This window comes from Bicyclus anynana, chromosome 27 (genome assembly GCF_947172395.1).
Source record: "Bicyclus anynana chromosome 27, ilBicAnyn1.1, whole genome shotgun sequence".
NCBI classification, from domain to species: domain Eukaryota; kingdom Metazoa; phylum Arthropoda; class Insecta; order Lepidoptera; family Nymphalidae; genus Bicyclus; species Bicyclus anynana.
In genome coordinates this window covers 4,818,067-4,835,058 of record NC_069109.1, presented here as the reverse complement: position 1 = coordinate 4,835,058, position 16,992 = coordinate 4,818,067, and the positions used below count along the sequence as shown (strand labels likewise).

General features: G+C 39.0%; 1 protein-coding gene across 1 annotated transcript; it reads right to left on the bottom strand.

Moving 5' to 3' along the window:
* Positions 1-1,007: 1,007 nt before the first annotated feature.
* On the bottom strand, positions 1,008-16,561 carry LOC112054060 (transmembrane protein 26). Its single transcript, XM_052890051.1, has 8 exons — positions 15,365-16,561; positions 10,731-10,845; positions 9,287-9,446; positions 7,100-7,306; positions 6,420-6,555; positions 3,135-3,294; positions 1,660-1,808; positions 1,008-1,014 (listed from the first exon to the last, which is right to left on the bottom strand). The coding sequence occupies exons 1-8, from the start codon at positions 15,565-15,567 to the stop codon at positions 1,008-1,010; spliced, it is 1,137 nt and encodes a 378-aa protein (XP_052746011.1). The 5' UTR covers positions 15,568-16,561.
* Between the last annotated feature and the right edge of the window lie 431 nt (positions 16,562-16,992).

The following is a 16,992-nucleotide window of genomic DNA, read 5'->3' as shown; positions in this document are numbered from 1 at the left end:
TAAATAAAAATAAATAAAAAAATAAACCTTGTGTTTGGCCTTGGTTAATTCGTATTGCTGAGAACTTTTTACCTAGATGAGTTGTGTCTGTTATTAGGAGTCTGATGATGAAGACCAAGGTCAATTAAGGGAACCCCTTAACGGTTTACGGTAGCTACCTTGTGCTTGGGCTTGATTAATTTGTATTGCTGAGAATTTTGTACCTAGATGGGTTGTGACTGTCATTAGGGGTCTGATGTATTCATTTGAGATGAAATTTTACACTAAAAATGGAAAAATAATAAAAATTTAAAAAAAAAATATAACCGACTTCAAAACCTAAAACCGTACCCACTAAACTAAAAAGTGAAAAATAACATCATAATATGTTCTACCTGCTGATCAGTATGAAGGCGGTGCTTAGCCGGTGTTGTCTTAATTTAAGCCATTTCTGACAGGACCAAATGAGACAACACTGTCTGCAAAATCTAAATCTATAAGATATTCTCACATGGCTTGAATTAATACATCGCCGGCTTAGCACCGCCTTCATACTGATCAGCAGGTAGAACGTTATAAGAACAAATATCTTAGAAGATATTTGTCCTTTGCCTTAAAGACCAATTAAAAAAAAATAATAGAACATTATCACTTACCGAATACGACTGCCGTCGACTCTATCTTGTCTCCGCGGGTCGCTTATCACTGATATTGAAGTTTCACCAATTTCGGGCATCTTTTTGTGCTTCTTTACTTTTGGGTCCCTACAATATGCATTATAATTACAACAGAGAAAACTTGATTACTTTTTGGGATCCCTTAAAATAATAAGAATTAACATCAGCATAATTATCAGCTTAATTACCTTTGGACTTGTATTCTCTCAAATTCACGAATAAAAAAGAAATCTATACTTATAAAAAACTGGTCGAATTCTGCATATTTAGTCATTTATTCGCAATTCCAGATTTTACTTATACCATTTGTTACAACAAACGTTACCGTGGCCTAACTGACGACAGCGCCATCTAGAATCTGTACATTTTGTACACTCATAATACGAATTCTGTACATTTTGTATATTGAAGATATTTTGAAATTTTTTGTTGGGGGGCATTATATAATCGATACTAAAACTAAAAATATTTTTACTCGATTTTGTCTGTGTCCGTGTTTTTTTTGTTATTCGGGCATCACGCTGAAACTACTGAATGAATTCAAATGAAACTTGGCACGGTTTAAGACCATAATACGGAAAAGGTTATAGGATACTTTTTATTGCGAAAATAAAATAAGAAGGGAATGAAACAGGGGTTGAAAGTTTGTATGGAGAGTCCTTCATTTTTAGGGTTACGGTTTTAAAAATTTGTGTATAAATCATAAAAAGAAAAAAACTAAATATTCAAAGAAAATTGATTCTTACAAACAGATTAAACTAATTATTATACTATAAACCTTATACTAATATTATAAAACTGAAGAGTTTGGTTGTTTGTTTGTTTGAACGCACTAATCTCAGGAACTACTGGTCCGATTTGAAAAATTCTTTCAGTGTTAGATAGCCCATTTATCGAGGAAGGTTATAGGCTATATATTAACCCTGCATTCCTACGGGGACGAGAACCACGCGTGTGAAGCCGCGCGGCGTCAGCTAGTACAAAGATAAATAGAAAAGCCTGCCTGCGTTTTTTGTCTCTCTCCTCTCTGTCTCTCTTCTTCTCCGTGGGCTTGTTTTTGCGTCTTTTTCTGTATACGGAATCTCCACTATTCCCTTCGTCTACCCTCTCTAGGTGTAGCACATAAAGACGATATATTTGGAGTAGTATTACCTGTGGATAGATAAAAGTTTCATCATTGTTAGTCTAGGTCAGAGGTTCCCAATTTTTTTTTTCTCATAGACCACTTTCTAGTTTAACTGATTCCGGTGGACCTCCTGCTAATTTTCTATCCAATACTCGACAAAAATTTGATTAGCTGAATCACACAGCCACCACAAAATAACAGTTTAAAAATAAATAGTGAGAATTTATTATATTTTTATTATTTATTATGTAAATTTTATATTTATACATGTAATATATATAAATATACCCGTGATAGCCCAGTGGATATGACCTCTGCCTCCGATTCCGGAGGGTGTCCGTTCGAATCCGGTCCGGGGCATGCACCTCCAACTTTTCAGTTGTGTGCATTTTAAGAAATTAAATATCACGTGTCTCAAACGGTGAAGGAAAACATCGTGAGAAAACCTGCATACCAGAGAATTATCTTAATTCTCTGCGTGTGTGAAGTCTGCCAATCCGCATTGAGCCAGCGTGGTGGACTATTGGCCTAACCCCTCTCATACTGACAGAAGACTCGAGCTCAGCAGTGAGCCGAATATGGGTTGATGACGATATACAAATGTACTATTTTTATTATTATATTTTTTTTTGTTGCACTATTCCGCATTTAATAACATTAATTCCTTTATCCAAAGGTTGTCTGGTAGATATTGCTATAAGCAATAAGACCGCCTTTGCACATACTTGTTTACTATGTTTTCTTTTGTTTTCTTTGTTATTGCTTTTGTTTTGTGCAATAAAGTATAAATAAATATCTGCTTAGCTAGTTAATTAATTGATTGTGCTGTGCCAAAAAGTAAAACTGTCCAGGCAAAAAGTCATTTCAGCCAACTTTTATATTTGATATCTAGTCACAGCACAAGGATGGAATCAATTTCCCATTATTTTATTTGAAACTCCCCATTCGGTATGAAACCAGATAAATTTTCGTGGACCCCTACTTATATGTATATCGTGCACCCCCATTTTTATATTACAACAACGTAGACCCCCGCCGAGTATTCTGTAGACCCCTGGGGGTCCACATGGACCACTTTGGGAATCAATGGTCTAGATCATCGATTCACGGGCCCACTAAATAAATCTTTGAATATTGTACTAAACTATTTTATTTTCTCGCAATCGTAGTGAAAAGCAGAGTGTAACACGTGGGGCTAAACCCATTATAAACTCGGTTCCTATTTAGCAGCCCTCGCCTTACGTCTCGGGCCCTAAAAATACCTCGTATACAATGGGTCTTTTTAGCCCCTTGTATAACAATCTACTATTTGATGATGATAATGGATGATGATGATGACGATGATGACATACCAGGGTGTTCTTGCAAGTGAAGAATATGTTCATATAGTTGATGATCTTGTAGTGCGCTATGATGAGCAGACGGAAGACCAGGAACGGAGCATCCTGTAGAGCGATGTTCATGATAATAGCACATACTTCGATGGAGCAGCAGCACGCGCGGCTTGAGTGCCTGGGGACAAGGACAGACCATTGACAACAGACATGGTTGATGGTGACAGTAGACTCCGCGCCACGTAAAAAGTCCCGCAGCTAAAACCTGAACAAAAATTGACAGACCCTTACCGCCATAGAATGGAATGGGGATGATGACTGGGTTCGAATATATTGATTTTCACGATATATTCGAGTAAATAAGGTCAATGTTAACTAATTTATACATAAAAAGCAAAGATTGTCTGGATATTTGCAAAATAAATGAGATTATAAAATTTCAAAATCTTTTATCGTAATTAGATGAAAATTCATACAGTTTTATCTTCCTTACAATAAATGTGACATTTTTTAATATGTGAACTATAAACATAAACGCACAAATAACAAAGATATTAGGTACTAATTTTGTTTGACCGCCCATACAAATCTAACGATTATTATGCACCTACGTCATTAAATCGTATCATTTTGTATGGGGCGTTTTTCAGGGTACCGCGGCAGCGCCGCAAAACTGACTCTTTAAATCCCTGTAGCTCCGAAAGTAATGATCGCAGATACCCTGTTCCTTTTACAAAATTGCTTTACTATTGGCATACTCCTAATTTATATACAATAAAAAAACAGTCAACCCCTAACTTATTTTGGCTTGAGTTTCTTAACGTACTTTTATAATTAAACATACTAGTAATATAATTATATTACAAATACTTTCGTAGGTTAATAAATATGTTATAAATAAAACACCATAATTAAATTTTACAAATAAAAAGGCAGTGTTAACGAGTATTAGCCAGATTAACAAAACATAAATGTGGAGATTTACTTACGTGTTGCCAAGAATCAAATAGGCTTATAAGATCTATTTGTTGTGTTGATAAATAGACAAAATGAGTCTGTCGGTAAAAGTAAGCTACAAAGCTGTGTGTGTGTGTGTGTGTGTGTGTGTGTGTAGTGTAGTAACGTCAACGAGCATTTCATTGATTAGCTTGGGTGTTGTGTGGGTAGGCCACTGGGCATTGCATGGGTAGTTACGCCACTATAGATGGTGCACCTGTGCCTTGCGTGGGAGTGATTGCAGTTACACCACAGGGTGTTGTATATGTCTTGTATATTTACGGCAACGCGATGTGCATAGGGTTACTGTAGTTATGCTATTTATTGCTTGGGTGTATTGTAGTTACGCCACTGGGATTGCATCGGTTTTATTGTAGTTAAACTGCCGCTTGTCTGCGTTTAAGTGTAGTTACTCCACTGAGTCTTGCATGTATTTATTGTAGTTACACCACTGGGTATTGCATGAATTTTAATGTCGTTACGTTACCGCACCTCAAAGTGTTTAATGTACCTTAACATACTTTGTTGGGAGTTTGTTGTAGTTACACCACGTTCATTACATGGGTTTTACTGTAGTTACACTAGTAAGTCGTGCATGGGTAGTGCAGTGAGGCCACTGTGTCGGCGTACAGATTAGTGACGTCACCGTGCAAGTGCATGCGTGCGCGTACGTACATGTCATTTGTGCCTTGCATTGGTATAGTTATAGTTACACCTTTGTGTCCTGTGCCCTGCATGGGTGTGTTTGTAGTTACACCACTGGGAATTGCATATGGTTATTGTAGTTACACCACTGGGTGTTAAATTTAATTAGTGTATTTACGCTAACGTGACATTCATAAGGTTACTGTAGTTACGCCACAGATTCCTGCATACGTTTATTGTAGTTACGCCACAGGGATCGCACGTGTTTATTGTAGTTAAACTGCCGCTTGCATGCGTTTTAGTGTAGTTACGTCAACGTGCCTTTCATGTATTTGCTTGGGTGTAGTGTGGGTCTGTGCATTGGTAGTTACATTGCATGGGTAGTTACGCCACCGTGTCATGGCGTGCTTGGGTAGTGCAGTGAGGCCACTATGTCGGCGTACAGATTAGTGACGTCACCGTGCCAGTGCAAGCGTGCGCGTACGTACATGTCATTTGTGCCTTGCATTGGTGTAGTTATAGTTACACCTTTGTGCCCTGCGTGGGTGTGTTTGTAATTACACCACTGGACATTGCATGGGAGGTTATTGTAGTTACACCACTGGGTGTTGAATTTGTTTAGTGTATTTACGCTAACTTGATATTCATAAGGTTACGCCACTGATTCCTGCACAGGTTTATTGTAGTTACGCCACTGTGTGTTGAATTTGTTTAGTGTATTTACGCTAACGTGACATTCATAAGGTTATTGTAGTTACGCCACTGATTCCTGCATAGGTTTATTGTAGTTACGCCACAGGGTTTGCACGTGTTTTATTGTAGTTATACTGCTGCTTGCCTGCCTTTCAGTGTAGTTACTCCACTGAGTCTTGGATGTATTTATTGTAGTTACGCCACTGGGTATTGCATGAATTTTAATGTCATTACGTCACCGCACCTTGATGTGTTTAATGTAATCACCTGAACATGCTTTGTTTGAGTTTAGTGTAGATACACCACTGTGCATTTTATGGGTTTTACTGTAGTTACAATAGTGAGTCGTGCATGGGTAGTGCACTGCCATTCATAAGGTTACTGTAGTTACGCCACTGATTCCTGCATACTGTTATTGTAGTTACGTCACAGGGTTTTCACGTGTTTTACTGTAGTTATTCTGCCGCTTGCATGCGTTTTAGTGTAGTTACGTCAACGTGCCTTTCATGGATTTGCTTGGGTGTGGTGTGGGTCTATGCATTGGTAGACATAGCATGGGTAGTTACGCCACCGTGTCATGGCGTGCTTGGGTAGTGCAGTGAGGTCACTGTGTCGGCGTACAGATTAGTGACGTCACTAGTTACGCTACTTAGTTTGTGTCTTGCATGGGTGTAGTTATAGTAACAAATTTGTGCCTTGCGTGGTTGTGTTTGTAGTTACACCACTGGGAATAGCATGAGGTCATTGTAGTTACACCACTGGGTGTTGAATGTGTTTAGTGAAATTAGGCTAACGTGATATTCATAAGGTTACGCCACTGATTGTAGGTTTATTATAGTTAAGCCACTGTGCATTTCATGGGTTATACTGTAGTTACACTAGTGAGTCGTGCATGGGTAGTGCAGTGAGGCCACTGTGTCGTACAGATCAGTGACGTCACCGTGCCAGTGCAAGCGTGCGCGTACGTACATGTCAGACCTATTAGCGGTGCCCCTGCACTTCCTGGACTTGGTGGCGGTGAGCACCACGGTGAACTGCATCAGCGACCACGACCAGATCGCCAGCGTGAGCAGCACCAGCACCTTCTCAGTGGCCACCTTCTCGTCTTTGAACGAGTACAAGTTACGCCACTAAGTAACATTATAGTTACGCTTTTGTGTCTTGCATGGGTGTAGTTATAGTTACACCTTTGTGCCCTGCGTGGGTGTGTTTGTAGTTACACCACTGGGAATTGTATGGGGTTATTGTAGTTACACCACTGGGTGTTAAATGTGTCTAGTGTATTTACGCTAACTTGATATTCATAAGGTTACGCCACTGATTCTTGCACAGGTTTATTGTAGTTACACCACTGTGTGTTGAATTTGTTTAGTGTATTTACGCTAACGTGACATTCATAAAGTTATTGTAGTTACGCCACTGATTCCTGCATAGGTTTATTCTAGTTACGCCACTGTGTGTTGAATTTGTTTAGTGTATTTACGCTAACGTGACATTCATAAGGTTACTGTAGTTACGCCACTGATTCCTGCATAGGTTTATTGTAGTTACGCCACTGTGAATTTCATGGGTTTTACTGTAGTTACACTAGTGAGTCGTGCATGGGTAGTGCAGTGAGGCCACTGTGGCGTACAGATCAGTGACGTCACCGTGCCAGTGCAAGCGTGCGCGTACGTACATGTCAGACCTATTAGCGGTGCCCCTGCACTTCCTGGACTTGGTGGCGGTGAGCACCACGGTGAACTGCATCAGCGACCACGACCAGATCGCCAGCGTCAGCAGCACCAGCACCTTCTCAGTCGCCACCTTCTCGTCTTTGAACGAGTCGAAGAACTCGATTATGTCAGCTGCTGTACCTAAAAGAATGGTTCAGATGTACATTTCATAGTAGTTCCCGTTCCCGTAAAAATATAGAGATTAATTATAGCCTGTGACACTCACAAATAACGTGACTTTATATTGGTAAAAGAATTTTTAAAATCGGCTTAGTATATCCAGAGATTACCAACTACAAAACCATAACCTTTTGACGCCGCGCTGTTTCACCCGCGTGGTTCCCGTTACCGTAGGAATACGGGGATAATATATAGCCTTTAGCCTTCCTTGATACATGGGCTACCTAACACTGAAAGAATTTTTCAAATCGCACCAGTAGTTCCTGAGATTAGCGCGTTCAAGCAAACAAACAAACTATTTTAGAGAGGCAATATTTGATTATTTGTTTGTTTGCTTTGAATAGGCTCCGAACTACTAGACCCACAGAAAACATATGCTAGACCTGACCTACTAAAATTTTTAAAAATTCTTTCACTGTTAGGAAGTTACACTATCCTATATGTATAGTTTATTAAAAATATTTTGCTCAAAAACCTCTTGCAGTCTTGGGTTTTATGATGTGATATTATAATTAAAGGACGCATACCTAATCATGTAGAAAATGTCACTTAAAAACTGGCAATTTTGCTTTGGCAGTTAAATTGTTAATAAAAAAAATTATAGTCCCATATTCAATAAAAGCAAATTCAGAGCAAATTCAACTTAAGGATTGATTTATGGGTTGAATTTGCAAATGCGACTACTTGAATTGAGTACCAAGAAGTTGTGTTTGGCATTCATTGAGTGGGGACGTTTTTTGGTCACTGATTGTGCATCCACTTTTTAATAAAAGATCGATGTGTGACCAGTATAAAACATCCCAATTAATTAAACAAATATTTTCTAATTGCGGGTATCGAACCCACGCTCTTAGTAATACAGTGACAGACTGCGCCAATCGGCCGTCAACTAGATCGATTACCCTCATTCAGAGGTCGTGTAAGCGACCTTTACCTCCTGACAGGCAAGGTCGACCCATCAATACCCGCTTATCACTAACTGATGCTATTACGACTGCCTTCTGCAGGTGTGCTGTGATATCGAAGGTCTTAGTACAATTTCCTAGTGAGTTTGGGTAACTATGTAAGATTGGGCGGCTTTTTTTAATTAATAATTAGTGAAAATTAACTTATTTACAGACCAAGACCATCAACTGTAAGTATAAAGTGTATCTCTTTAATTGAGTCTTTACAGTAGTATCGCTGTAAAAATGGAGTAACTTCTCCCGTTTTCCCAACATTTCCCTTCACTGCTCTGCTTCTATTGATCGTAGCGTGATGATAAGTACTATAACCTGCCCAGGAGTATGAAGACTAATTGTACCAAGTTTCGTTAAAATCCGTCGAGTAGTTTTTGTTTCTATAACGAATATACAGACAGACAGACAAAAATTTTACTGATTGCATTTTTGGCATCAGTATCGATCACTAATCCCCCCTGATAGTTATTTTGGAAATAAATTAAATGTACAGAATTGACCTCTCTACAGATTTATTTAAAGTATAGATTTTCTTCGGCATTCGGCAGAAAAACGTCCCCATTTGACAGTCTTCGCGGCAACCCTTAGAGATTTCCTTCGCTAAAGATCATTAAGGGCTTTTAGCAGAGGTTTACCACTACGCTTCTGACGAATGGAGACATGTTTTCTTATGGCATTGCTTATGATACCGGGAGGTACCACGTGGATCGGGATCCTTGAAACCTGCTTCCAAAGCGACTACGATCCAAAAACATAAAGAACTTCCATATTATATGTTATTTTCCAAAACTACCGTAGCCCGAACTCCATAACTGACGTATATTTAATACTTATTACACAACTAGCAAGTGAGCTGTTCCCTGGTGAGGTCACCCTTGGGCAGCAACCAGCGCCTCACGATGAGGGTCAGGATCAGGAACTGTTCGATCAGCATGACCCACGTGTCAGTATGGATCTGCCTCCCAGTATTGATAATTCTTACCAATATACACAAGCAGCAGCTGACTGAGCTGGTCCCTGGTGAGGTCACCCTTGGGCAGCAACCAGCGCCCCACGATGAGGGTCAGCATCAGGAACTGTTCGATCAGCGTGACCCACATGTCAGTGGGGATCTTCGTAGCTCCCGGTATTGATATTTCAGGCTGCAGGGAACACACGAGTACATTATTATAAGGTAATTAACTAAGCAATAAGCGTATTAGCATCAGTGCCAATTAGTCAGCAGAAAGACGTCCAATGCTGGACAAGCCTTTAGTAGGGACAGATGCCTGCAACCAGCGGCTCCTTGCAACATGACACGATACTGTGTTTACCGATGCAACCCAGCAACTTATTATAAGACTCAAAAGTGATTACAAATATAAGAAAACTAATGTCGAACAAAGGTTATGATTCACAACACGTGTCAGGACAACTTAATTCACAAATCAAACTGTAACCAAAATAAGACCCTAAAATGGCAGAGAATTACCTTGAGTGGAGTCACGCACTTGTGAACGCTGTGTGTAGGCTTAAAGGATCCTTTGATAGTCGACTAACACTCCCCCCTTTCCCCCTCAAGTCACTCTTCCCGCCTATCCCAATTAACCCATAAAGAATTACACAACAAGAAATGTGAACGGCTCGAACGCTACTGCATACTAAAGCCGACCGTACTACCAGCTCCTTATATCGCAAGTAGTTCCCGCCCACCGATCGCTACCCCTCTCTAACTCCCCACTATTTACGCGCCGTGTCACCTGACGTCATATCCGCCTCAGACTACCATTTTCTACAGTATTTTATTAGCATCAGTGCCAATTAGTCAACATCATATCATATCCACTGCTTGACAGCCATTTTATAGGGACTTCCCATGCTGCCGAAATTCCTGCAATCAGGAGCTCCTTCCAATATGCCACAACATTGTGTTGCAAGCCAGCTAACAACTATGTCTTTGAGTTTTCTGCGGATATCCTAATTTCTATTCGATCACACAGAGATACTCCCTCCATCGCTCGCTGAATGATTCTGACCCTTCTTATGAGGCCCATGATTAGCGACAAAGTCTCGGATCCATATATTAACACTTCAAAGACTTTTGGAGAAGAAGATTTCGCTCGCTACTCGTCCGTTTCGCTACTCAGCCGACTTGGATTCGGTTTTTTCGAAAAGATATTATAACCTTTACTTCTGTATCAGACTATATTAATCTATTTCTGTGCCGAATTATATTCAATTCGGCTTTTGAACCGTGATAGACAAATAAAACCCATGGAATAGACGACAGATTTTCTATAAAAGATTTCCTTTTCAACTCTTCGATTCCGTTGCTGTTGGTCGACAATACAACTCCCTCTCTCCAGCACTCTCTCTCTCTCTCTCTATAAATCGCTTAGCCGTCTTCCCCAGCGGTAGCCACGGCCGAAGCCACTCAAGCCACCTACCTCTATCTGCGTGATGTTTCCCTTCTTCTGCAGTCGCATGTCCACCTTGTGCAGTTCCAGCAACCAAATCGCTGGCACCACCAGCCCCAAGTAGATGAAGACGGATGGACAGAACCTGGGGACAAAACAGTGGCGTGAATTAGGATTTTATTAAGGTAAGCATGCAAGTCGACTGGTTGAGGAGACCCCAACGTCCATCGGCTCTTCGAAACTTTTGACGGCCTCCGTGGCGCAGTAGTATGCGCGGTGGATTTACAAGACGGTGGTCCTGGGTTCGATTCCCGGCTGGGCCGATTGAGATTTTCTAAATTGGTCCAGGTCTGGCTGGTGGGAGGCTTCGGCCGCGGCTAGTTACCACCGCGAACGATTTAGCGTTCCGCTACGATGTCGTGTAGAAACCGAAAGGAGTGTGGATTTTCATCCTTCTGCTAACAAGTTAGCCCGCTTCCATCTTAGATTGCATCATCACTTACTATCAGGTGAGATTGTAGCCAAGGGCTAACTTGTAAAGAATGATAAAAATTTTAATAAAAAAAATTCAACCGACTTCCAACTCAAAAATTAACCTTAACTAAAAAGCAAGAAATAACTTCTTACCTATGGGCTACCTTCTGATCAGTTTGAAGGCGGTGCCAAGCCAGTGATGTTTTAATTCAAGCCGTTTAAATTACACAATTTAGGTGGTTCTTTCAGAAACGGCTATAATCAAAACATTACACTGGATTGGCACCGAAAAAAGAATTTTCAAAATCGGTCCATAAATGACAGAATTATCGCTGGACATACATAAAAAAAAACATACATACAGCCGAACGTAGAACCTCCTCCTTTATGGAAGTCGGTTAAAAAAAGAACTATGTAGCCTGCCCATTGCTACTTCAGCTTCCCTCATTAAGACTCATAAAGTTTAGCTAATAACCCTTAGTAATTAGTATAAACTGTGAGCCGTGATAGCCCAGTGGATATGACCTCTGCCTCCGATTCTGGAGGGTGTGGGTTCCGGTACATGCACCTCCAACTTTTCAGTTGTGTGCATTTTAAGAAATTAAATATCACGTGTCTCAAACGGTGAAGGAAAACATCGTGAGGAAACCTGCATACCAGAGAATTATCTTAATTCTCTACGTGTGTGAAGTCTGCCAATCCGCATTGGGCTAGCGTGGTGGACAATTGGCCTAACCCCTCTCATTCTGAGAGGACTCGAGCTCAGCGATGCGCCGAATATGGGTGGATAACGAACGTTATGGTACGACACGTTACGGTACGATACTTTTCCGCCCTTGATTTTAACGGTGACGGAATCAAGTTAACATTGTCATAGTGCGTTTCGGTTGGCTGGTCATTTACAAAACACCATCAAATGTCACCCTTTGCTGACATTTACTACGTAATTATTATTTGTAAGACAGCCTGTCATAGCCACATCTTCTTTGCTGAAAAGGGAATAGGGATGATGACAGTTTTTAAAATTGTATATAAATTAAGAGTACGCTAATAGTAAAGCAATTTTGTAAAAGGAACAGGGTATCTGCGATCATTACTTTCGGAGCTACAGGGATTTAAACGGTCAGGTTTGCTGCGCTGCCGCGGATCCCTGCCCCCCATACAAAATGGTACGAATTAATGACGTCGTAAGTACATAATGATCGTTAGATTTGTATGGGCTGTCAAACAAAATTACTAATATATGTTTGTTATTTGTGCGTTTATGTTTATAGTTCATTTATTGAAAATGTCACATTTAATGTAAGAAATCTAAAACTGTATAAATTTTCATCTAATAACGATAAAAGATTTTTAATAGATTTGAAATTTTATAATCTTATTTATTTTGCAAATCTTTGTTTTTTATGTATAAATTAGTTAACATTGACCTTATTTAACCGAATGTATCATAAAAATCAATATATTCAAATCTAGTCATCATCCCCATGGCCTATCCCCGGCCCAGGTCTACCTAACCTAACAAAACCTAACCTAACCACCCGGCAATTTACATAAAAAAACAAACCCATCAATAAATCTTGATAATTCTACTTTATTAGTGAAATTATTACTATAACAAAAAAGTTTGCTTCAACGTTTTACGACATTTTTCTTCTTTAATCGGAGACAAGCAAAGATCGTCGACCAAACAGCCTGAGGTTTACGACATTTTTTTAATACTTATTGATGGGTTTGTTTGTTCGTTTGCTTGTTATAGAAAAAAATAATACAGCTTCAAATAATAACTCGCCGCTTTGGTACACCAGCGAACTTTTTGAGTAAGTAGAGTGTTAATTATTTTTTCTTTAAGAAATAGATATACTTTTATGAACCAATTATTTAACCAGATCCTTATTTAGATATCATATATCATCTTATTATAGTTTTATACAGGAATATACCAGCCCCTGTAGCCAATTAGCACGACGATTCTCTTTCTACGATCGCAAACGCTTCGAAAACTAGAAAAATGTATGCGAATGACAGATCTTGATCACGTGACATATACCGCGTGTGTTACATGGATTGTCGGAATTATTTGAATTACTTTGCGTGAAAGCATGAAAAGGAGATGGTCTGATTCAGGTCCACTCTTGTATCCCATTAATATATAAAAAATACAAGGTTTTTACTAAAATCTAAAGAAGTGAATAAATCAAACTAAATAAAATGTATTATATGAAATTAAAACCCAAGTTTTTGAGTTTCAACAAGATGGCGCCCTAAAAGCATCTATGACATGACAATTGACAGCAAACGTCAAAACGACTACTGCATTGAAAACGTCACTAATCCGCCATTATTATTATTAGTGTTGCATTTTTTGGGAGATAATGAATATTATTTCGAAAGAATTAAAGTTTTATTGTATAGTCAAAAATAGTTTGACGGCCTCCGTGGCGCAGTGGTGTGCGCGTTGGATTTACAAGACGGAGGTCCTGGCTTCGATCCCCGGCTGGGCGGATTGAGATTTTCTTAATTTGTCCAGGTCTGGCTGGTGGGAGGCTTCGGCCGTGGCTAGTTACCACCCTACCGGCAAAGACGCACGATGCCGTGTAGAAACCGAAAGGGGTGTGGATTTTCATCCTCCTCCTAACAAGTTAGCCCGCTTCCATCTTAGACTGCATCATCACTTATCATCAGGAGAGAGTAGTCAAGGGCTAACTTGTAAAGAATATAAAATAAAGTGGACTCGTCAACACCTTGTAGTTATGAGAAAAACTCCCGAGCACCCTGTATATTACAAGCACATTTTCTTATTATTAAACATGACAGTCTAAATGAGGGGTGAGGTGACGTAAACAGGAAACGCCATTAGCGTCTCCCTAACGAATTCTGACATCACCTAATAGCTATTTACATGTACCACAAACTGCTTTGTTAGCAACCCATATTCGGCTCACTGTTGAGCACGAGTCTCCTCTAAGAATGATAGGGGCTATACCAATAGTCCACCACGCTGGACCAATGCGGACTTCACACACGTAGATAATGAAGAAAATTCTCTGGTATGCAGGTTTCCTCACGATGTTTTTCGCACACCGTTTGAGACACGTGATTAATTTCTTAAAATGCAAATGAAAAGTTGGAAGTGCATGCCCCGGACCGGTTCGAAGCTACACCCTCCGAATAGAAGGCAGAGGTCATATCCACTGGGCTATCACGGCTCTCAAACTCCAACAAGAAATTCTCTGCAAAAATTCTCAACTCTGACTTAGGAAGTCAGTAGTATTAAGCTCGGAGTATCTCTGCGTGATCGAATCAGAAATGAGGAGATCCGCAGAAGAACCAAAGTCACCGACTGACCGAAACTGAAGTGGCAATGGGCGGGGAACATAGTTCGAAGAGCCGATGGACGTTGGGGTCCCAAAGTGCTGGAATGGTGACCCCGCACTAGAAAGCGCAGTGTTGGTCGACCCCTCACCAGGTGGACTGACGACATCAAGCGCAGGGATTCGCTGGATGCAGGCGGCTCAGTATCGTGATGTTGGGAAGTGCCTACAAAAGGCCAATGTCCTGCAGTGGACTCCATCGGCTGATATGTACGGGCAACTGTAGCTTTTTATATTTTTTCCAGTAACCACTTTAAAGCACTACAATTTTATGAAGGTCTGGAGTCGATCTGATGATGGAGTCGCAACACACACGAGGGAACTCTTTAACGTTTTAGAACAGTTACCTTGTGTTTGGACTTGATTAGTTTGTGTTGACAAGAACTTTCCACCTAGATGGGTTTTGTCTGTCATTAGGGGTCTGATGATGATGAAGACGAAGGAACTCCTGGAACTCCTCAACGGTTAACAGTGAGCTACCTTGTGATTGGGCTTGATCGATTTCTATTGATGAGATCTTTCCACTTACATGTGTAGGTTAGGTCTGATGATGAAGACGAAGGACAGGTAATGGAACTCCTCAACAGTTTACAGTAGCTACCTTGTGATTGGGCTTGATTTATTGGTATTGATAAGAACTTTCCACCTAGTTGGGTTGTGATTGTCTTTAGGGGTCTAGTGATGAAAACGAAAGAGTTATTAGAACTGAATCTTTATATTTTCTCTCTTACCTTCATCATTAAACATGGTTGGTTCATATTCATTATTATTATAAAAAATGTTACCAACATTTGTATGCAGTCTATTAAAACTTACCATTTCCACTCCTGGTTTTCCTTGATGGTCAAAGTGAAAACTCCTTCGAACACCAACAAAAGAATCGGCGAAGCGAGATACCAGAATTCGTTGTTATTTTTAAAAACTGTGACTTGCCATATTGCTATAATACCGTGACAAGCAAACACTAATCTAGTTATAACTGCTTTTATAGTTGCCAATATTTTCCCAATGTTCGCCATTTTGTTTTTTCTTTTTTCTTTTTTTTTTATCACATAGTAGGGTAGTGGTATTTTTGCGTATTTTTTTTTGTTTTACTTTAGTGACTTTTTTATTAGGTTTAATTATAATAGGTTTTGCTATATTTTAATTTCGTATACATTATTTTTTTGTTAAAATATATAAAGATTTAAAAATAGTTAGGTACTTCTTTTATTTTTGAATTTTTTTTTTAAATACACCAATTTAAAAAATACTTCAATTTATATTAATTTTATATAGGTACAAAATATTATGTTACTTTGAAGGCACACCTGGTTGTTTTTAACTATTTTTTTTACAAAAAATAATAATTCTTTAAGCTTTAGGTAAGTACAAGAAAACTAAAAAATCACTAGCACTTTAATTTAAAACTTAGATCTCGACAAGTTGCGCTGTTATTTTTGTTTTTTTTTTTTACTAAATAAATGGATTAAACTTTATTTACTACCTGCATTAATACGCTTTTCAATATTTCAAAATTAAAAACGAATTTTTCAGACAATTATTATTTATTTAAATAAAAGAATGTAGTAATTATATTGAACTTTTAATTTTTTAACTTTTTTTCTTTCAAGGCACTTAATTTTTTTTTCTACTCGACTAATTTCAAATTTTTGAAGCTCTGAACGTAATTTTAACTCGCTTTTTGTATTTGGGTATATACTCCATATTTTAAACTTAAAACTTATTAAGTTGCTTTAAATAGGTTTTAGTAGTTTGAAGACACTTTTTAATATATTTTTGTAGTCGTTTTGAACTACATAACGGGTTGGACGCGACAAGACTACGTTGTCTCCTGAAGGTAACGCTGGAATTCAGGGGTTCTTGCGAGAGGACATTACTATGTTGTGATATACATTGCTGGTTTTATACTTGGACCATTGAAAAGGGGAATTCCCACCGGCCCAGGGAACCCAGGTATACCCCCAAATAAAATATTTGGAGATAATAAGGATCTGGTTAAATAATTGTCTCAATAAAAGTGTGTTTCTTTAAGAAAATACCTTTTTTTTTTTTTTTTTTAATTTCTTTTGTACCAATATTAGTAACACACAAAAGTAAAAAAGAAAAACAGTGGACAAGGAAACACTTATCTCTATAAGAGATCTCTGCCAGTGACCCTTGGCAGTGGGAGAGATTTTAAACAAAAGAAATGGATAGGTACAACTTTTTTAATTATAACTTTTTTATTACTCTTCTAGGACAATATGATCGTCGGTGTACCAAAGCGGCGAAGTAACATTTGAAGCTGTATTTTTTTTTAACAAACAAGAAAACGGACAAACAAACCAATAACAAGTCTTTAAAAAATATCGTAAACTCTGGCTGTATAGTCAACGATCTTAGCTTCTTCCCATTGTGGACATTTTATAGATGAACTAGCTGATGCCGCGCGGTTTCACCTG